This window comes from Onychostoma macrolepis, chromosome 15 (genome assembly GCF_012432095.1).
Source record: "Onychostoma macrolepis isolate SWU-2019 chromosome 15, ASM1243209v1, whole genome shotgun sequence".
Taxonomy (NCBI): Eukaryota; Metazoa; Chordata; class Actinopteri; order Cypriniformes; family Cyprinidae; genus Onychostoma; species Onychostoma macrolepis.
The window spans coordinates 4,848,786-4,856,012 of NC_081169.1; the positions used below are offsets into that span (position 1 = coordinate 4,848,786).

The window sequence follows — 7,227 nt, forward strand, 5'->3', positions numbered from 1 at the left end:
CAATCGGATTTGCAGTTCTTGATACGGTTGTTTTCGCTTGCAAAACACTGGGCACAGGTTTGCAATACTTTTGGCTGTATTTGGGCGAAACAACAGTGTCAAAAGTGTAAGCGCGGAAAAATGAAAGTCAGAAGAATACAGATCATATTTATTTTGCCTTAGCATCAGTGGCGTACCCTGGGGTTTCAGTCAGGGCCTTCAGTAAGCAGCTGTAAACTACATGTACTCAACATTTCTGTTACAGTTAACGCAGCCGTATGCATATAATGCACATATTATGCCGCACACAGGCTCTCAACAACAATAACGGCTGATCAACAATTTCAGTAGTAGGGGTCACTATGCACATTCACGTCACTCTAAAATAACGACGCGCCCAAAGCAGCAAAACTGTGCAAACGCTGGACATCCACACACACACACACACCACACTACAGTATTATCAACGCACCATGTACACCTCCATAACAATGTGCATGATACAATACTCATCAAATAACAAAGCACTCAACTGTCACTTGTAAATAAAGTCCATGGGTCTGTCATTCCGTCCCTTTACTCGTATTAAAAAGTAAACACGTCAACAAAATAACTTGTGCTCGGTGCTAGCTGTTAGCCGCTCATAGCACTCATAGTTGCAGTCTTTGAAATGGCGCATAAAACCTTTGCTGGCCCTTGTTAGCGAATTCAGTTTAGGTCTTCCTTTCTCAGTTATTCTCTTTTGTCTGCAAAAGGTGTTTTTAGTAGCTAGGCAACAACATCTGGTGTAGGCGCCGATGACTGCAGCTGTCATTTTCTTTCTTTCCTTGGACATCCTTGAAGGGGCGGTCTAACGCTGGGGGTAGCATGGAGAGACCTATACTTGGTAGCACTGGACCCAGACCGTTGCACGTCACTAGACCCAGAGGGCGGGCTGTCACTGAACGTCAGAATTTGATTGGCTGATGATTCTGTCACTAATGCTCGTAACAAATCAGATGTGACGTCTTTCAACAAAAGGGTAGCACCATAGACATCATATTAGATAGACGCCCTATCGACCGCTACTGCCTATTGGCGCTGACGAGCGGTGGGGCCGCCATCTTAAACCGGTCACCCGCTCCATTCACTGTAATGTGTTTGGCTGGTGCAATGAGCTGTCAGCGCATTTAATTAATCATACCTCACTTAATACCGAACTGATTTTTTTACGCGGGTTTTTTTCTGCAAAGGTCATATATGTAGCTATGATACAGGACACATGGTTCGGCATATTTTAATATTCATAGCAGGAATTAATATTCATTTAATATACTTAACAGTAATATAACATTCTGATATGAGATATAAAGTGACCAGACGTCCAAAATCAAAATATGTGATGTAGGATATAAGGTATTTTATAAATCACACACTATGATAAAGAAGCAAAACAGATAGTTACAGTAAGGTATTTTAATAAGTTTAAGAAACAATTTATTATGATTTGTCTCGTCTCTTGTTGGACTGTGATTCAACCGTTACAGTAAAGGCGCGTCCGCATCTGCGGATCCGATATGGGTCCGCTCAGGATCCGCTGATTGACAGTAGAATTTACGGCGCCGCCCGGAGGCGGAGCTGATCCTCTGGGCGGCGCCAAAACGAATGTGACAGTCACGCGGGTTTGGCGACTTGAAGGCGGATCCGCCTAGGAATCTCCTGCTGTGTGGGTTTATAGGCTTACCTTTTCCTCCGTGTCCTTCTGCTGGAAGTTGACCGTTAATGACGGGCACGGGCACGCGCACTCTCGCGCAGTACTCAGACAGTGACGCGCCGCGCGCTGCTGGTTTAAATGTTAATTTGTCCCGTGCCCTCAAACATGTAATTAACAATGATCACCATTTGCTAAGCAAACTATTTTTTTTTTGTCCTTAATTTGACACACAGACACACACACACACACACACACATATATATATATATATATATATATATATATATACACACACAAATATAATAATTCATTCCATCTTTTAAAATGCTTGATGAATTCAGTATATTTCCCAAAATATAGGCTATCCAAATGGTATCTTAACATGATGTAGTGCAATAATATGAAAAGTTATCATGAGACAAGCTGCCACGTCGCTACAACGTTCTTCACAGGACTATCTAGCGACGTCTTTTGAGGACGTGCCCACGACGTTTCTGGAACGTCAGCCAAGATTCTAAAAATGGAACTTTACCACGACGTCCTCACAACGTCGCCATAAAGTAATGTCATAAAGTAATGTCGCGCTGACCAAAGGACGACGAACTGGCGACGTCGTCACAACGTTCTGTGTTTGCTGGGACGTTACTGTACAACTCCACATACATTCAGATCAGTGTTAACTCAGCGGTGGAGTTACTCTCACGGGACACTGCACTTATTCGCAGTCACCAAAAGTACATTATCTGCATCTGCTTCTAAGACTTAAGGTGCGTTCACACCAGACGCGAATGAAGCGTTAAGCGCGAGTGATTTACATGTTAAGTCAATGCAAAGACGCGAATAGACATCTTGGCGCGGTTCGGCGCGAATGAGGCGGCGCGAATTACGCGATTCGCGCGAATGAGGCGGCGCGAATTGAGCGTTTGGGCGTTTGACGCGCTTAACGCGTGATTCGCGCGAATCGCGCGAGTTGAAAATCTGAACTTTGGCGAAAATTGCGCGCGTTAACCAATCAGGAGCTTGCTCTAGTAGTGACGTGATTATGACATAGCGGCGGCGGGAATCGAAACAACAATGGAGGACAAAGTGATCGTAGCTGTTTGTGGGCTCCGGAGCTGTATGATACATCTTCGTATCATTACAGAAACAGGAATAAAAGGATCTGATGGACCCAGACACGGCGCGAACGAGTCTCGCCGTTTTCAGCCTTCCATAACACATAAAGCGCAGCTACCCTCTCAATAAAATCCATGTCTGCCATTTTCAACGAGACTGGAGCCGCCTGGCAGAAGCCCCTCCCATGACGCCGAATTCGCGTCTGTTGTGGCAATTTCACGCGCGAATGAAGCGAGTAAATTCAAAATGTTCAGCGTCCAACTACGCGCGAATAGCGCGATTTATTCGCGCAAGTCGCGTCTGGTGTGAACGCACAGTTACTGGTTAAATGTTTCACTCAGTGTGCTGTTCTGACGGCGCCTTTTCTGAGCACATACACCCAAAGCGCGTGCTCTAAAAAGCCCGTCAAACAGCGCCTGATTACTGAACTAAGTTATGTTTTGTGCTAATACTGTCAAAACACACCAGGTTTATTTATAGACTCAGTTGGTTATGTCTAAAATGAAGGTAAACAGCTGAGAGAAACGCATGCGTGCCTGTATATTAGATGCGTGCAGGTCTTAAAGGGACAGTACTAAATATGCTGCCGACTGTAATTAAAGGGATAGTTCACCCTAAAATTGTAATTCTGTCATTATTTACTCACTCATATGTTGTCCCAAACCTGTATTAATTTCTTTCTTGTGCTGAACACAAAAGATGATATTTTGAAGAATGTGGGTAACCAAACAGTTGCTGGTCCACATTGACTTTAACAGTAGGAAAAAATAAATAAAAAATACTATGGAAGTCACTGTAGACCAGCAACTGTTTGGTTTTCCACATTCTTCAAAATAGCATTTATTTTCAGCAGAAGAAACTCGTTCAGGTTTAAAACAACTTTTGAGTGAGTAAATGAAGGTATAAAAATCAAACACTAGCCTATTTTAATTTTGGGGTGAATTATTCCTTTAATGTTAATAAAACACCAAACACAAAGAGAAAAAATCACTCACTAATCTTGACTGAAAAACTTTAATACAGATGCTGTAATAGGCATCAATCTATACAGTGTTTTATTTTTATATTTGTTCATTCAATTTCTTGAATGCTCCTGCTAAATACACCTATTGTAGACTACCTGAAAATAAAACACTGTTTATTTTATTTGTATATTATGTGTATTTGTAATGTGCATCTTTGCTCTCATTTTTTAATAACAAAGATAAAATAATGACAACGATTTTTATCTTCACCCACTTTGGCCTAAATATCCGCCATACTTTTTTATATTTTGTTACCTTGAAAGGCTTTGTCTTTATAATAGGGAAATTAGTTTGGCTGTACTGCTCAAACAGCTTGCAAAATAGAAAATCCAACATGACAAAGAATTGTGATAGTATTGTGAATCGTGATTTCAAAAATAAAGTGATATTTTTGCCATATCACCCACCCCTAGCTGAGGGGGACCAAACCCATATTTATTTATTTTTTGATTGATGTTATTCTAAAATGATTTATTTAATTTTTATTTAATTTTTATGATTTAATTAATTATTTGCTTTTCTTTAAACTCACAAACCCCCTGCAGTTCATTTACGAACCCTATGGGAAACCTTGACATTCATGTTGTCAAAAACAACAAATGGAATATATTTTCTTTTCTATGAATTTTTATAGCATAATGGGACAAGGCTAAAGTAATCTAAAAGTAATCAAGTCTGATTACCAAAATGTGAAATTTAATGGATTACGTCACTAACTACAATTTTGTCATGTAATTTGGAATTGGTAACCGATTACAATTTGTGAATAATCTTCTCAACTCTGCACCCAAGTCCATTTCATGTTTTAAGTGCCCTCTAAAACACATGTGGGCAATGGACTGGGTTGATCTACTGTAGTACAGGATACAGGCTACATTTTTTGTGATACATTTTGTTGATGTTAAAAAAGTGAATTTCGCCAATGTTTAGAAGTACACTAGCACAATGCACTAACAATGTCTTGTTAGAACAGGTTAGTCCCCCAAATGTTAATTTAGTAATAGGTAACCCTAAATACTACTGTACTCAATTTTAAACATTTAAATAATATTTTATTAAAATATGCACTTATTCAGTCTTATGCCTAACATGCAGAAAAAGTGTCACATTGAATAATTAATTACATTTTAATTTGTAATTTCATATTCATGATCTCTAGAATAACAAACCACAAAACTATAAATCCACTGAGGGTCTACAGCAGGGTTCCTCAAATCTTTCCGTGGAGGACCAATCTGCTGCAGAGTTTAGCTCCAACCCTGATCAAACTCACCTACCTGTGATTTTCTAATGATCTTGAAGACTGATTAGCATGCTCAGGTGTATTTGATTAGGGTTAGAGCTAAACAATGCAGGAGTGGGCCAGATTTGAGGATGCCTGGTCTACAGCCTGGTTGAAAACATCGAGGGAAAAAAAAAAAAACTCAATTTCCCAGCATCCCCATCTAAACCCAACCCACCCACCCCTGAGTTGTGACAGCAGTTTAGCTAAAGAGTTTGATGGTCACAGCTGTTCATATGCGACACAAAGCCACAGTAACACTCCAGTTATAGAGAAACATTTGCACACGTGTTTTGTGACGTGACGTGCGTAACGTTAAATAACGGAACTGCTTTCTTTTCTGTTCACCAACAAACTCACTTAGGCTAAATCCACTGATGCTAACTGCATGTGGTTCACCGGCTGAGGAAGCGTTGCTAGCTTTAAAGTGAACTAATCCAGCTGCAGTGCATTCAGTGTTCAATTATTTTTTTAGTCGTCAGAAAATGTAGAGTTTAAAACGATCCAAATGTCATTTGGTCTGTGAGCATGGATGAGACGCGAAGTACAACAGCACCTATTTTGATGCGCATTTAGTATGACAAGTTGACGGTCTGTCTCGTTTTTCGTCTGTGACCTATTTGAATGGTGACGTCACGCCGTTAATCTTTAATTTCCGAGCACGCTGTGCGCAAAAACATTCAGTCTCACCGTTTGAAAGCAGCTGGATTAGAAGTTCCTATCTAAATCACCCATCTAGCTCTACCGCTAAAATGGGGTCCAATGGAGACCTCAACGCAAACTCACAATGTCTCAGCAGCACTGGGGACCTGGTCCTGGACAAAGCAGTCAAACAGTGGATGGCCTGGGATAAGGTGAGAATATAACCGGTTTTAAACATTCTCACGCTGACATTATGACTTGTGGGTGTGTGTGACCATGTTGGTAACCCTTGCCATTGTCAGTGGTTTTATGAATTGTTTTCATAATGTTCACTTGTTGTTTGTCTTTATCAGACTGTGCTCATGCATTTTTAAATACAGCATCTGTTGAGAAATTAAATGAATTTGTTTTTATGTTGTCACGAACATAAAGTGCAGTGTTTAGAGATATAAACTCTCTGAAGCATTCAGTGCATTTCACTGCATTGCAGTGCCAACTTGAGTCATTCAGATGTTTTGGCTGTGGTGGTACAGTGATAATATCAGATGATGATACCAATAATTTGATATGTACCATGTTGCTACAATGGTTTTTGTACCATAGTAGTGCCACAGTATTCCTGGAGGTACCCAGGTAAATACCATGGCCCATGAATTTTAGTATCATGAAATATAGGAAAGTAACAAGGTATATGCATCTGATTCCATTGCCGTACCCCAGTACTCTTTCGTTATGGATGGTCCTACCATGGTACACAACTAGAAAAGCCATGGCATTTCCACTCTTACACAAAGTACTGGTCTAGTTAGTGGCACAGCAACATTGGCACAGTGACGTTATTAGATTTCCAGTACTAAAGATGATGTACCATGGTATGCCATCACCATGTTTTTGCTATGTCAAAAGAGGTTTGTCTGGTACATTGTAACAGCTATTTTCAGAATTGAATTGTATTATGTTGTAAGGATATTAGTACAGTTTGCAGCTCTTTTTTCAGTTTTTGTTGCACAGGCAAATTTAATATGTCATATGTCTGGCTGACCTCACCTTGCAAATGTCAGACTCCACCAGCACTGGATGACTGGTGTATATTGAAGTACACTAGAGCAACCAGCTGTCAGCTGGCAGTTGAAATAAAAATAAATAAATAAATAAATAAAAAAGCATTAGCTCAGTAAAAATAAGTGGCATTACCCTTCATGGTATGTTTAAGTGGTAGGCCTACTTTTACTGATTATGTACTTTTAATGCTATTTAAACATTCTTGTGTTCAAATGTTTAGGTGGCTCAGCTAGCTTACGTCTTTGGATTAATCGGAAGTGCAGAGATAAGCTTTCAACAACGGAAAAAAGGAATTAGCCTATTAATTTTCCATCCTGTTTATAAAAAAAAAAAAATCCATGATTAGATGCATTACAGTTGACTCATTGCCAGTGGTGTATAAAGTACCTGAAAGCCATACTTAAGTAAAAGTACAGATACCTTACCAG

General features: G+C 39.9%; 1 protein-coding gene across 2 annotated transcripts in view; it reads left to right on the forward strand.

Annotated features, from left to right (window-relative positions):
• The first annotated feature begins 5,291 nt into the window (after positions 1-5,291).
• The window catches only part of pgm2l1 (phosphoglucomutase 2-like 1), a 135,597-nt gene continuing 133,661 nt past the window's right edge, over positions 5,292-7,227 (forward strand). For both annotated transcript variants that reach the window (XR_009274358.1, XM_058799492.1), the window contains exon 1: positions 5,292-5,949. Coding sequence is in view for 1 of the 2 variants with exons in the window: in XM_058799492.1 (XP_058655475.1) it covers positions 5,848-5,949 (102 nt within the window). In the remaining variant the exon portion in view is untranslated. The remainder of the gene's footprint in view (positions 5,950-7,227) is intronic.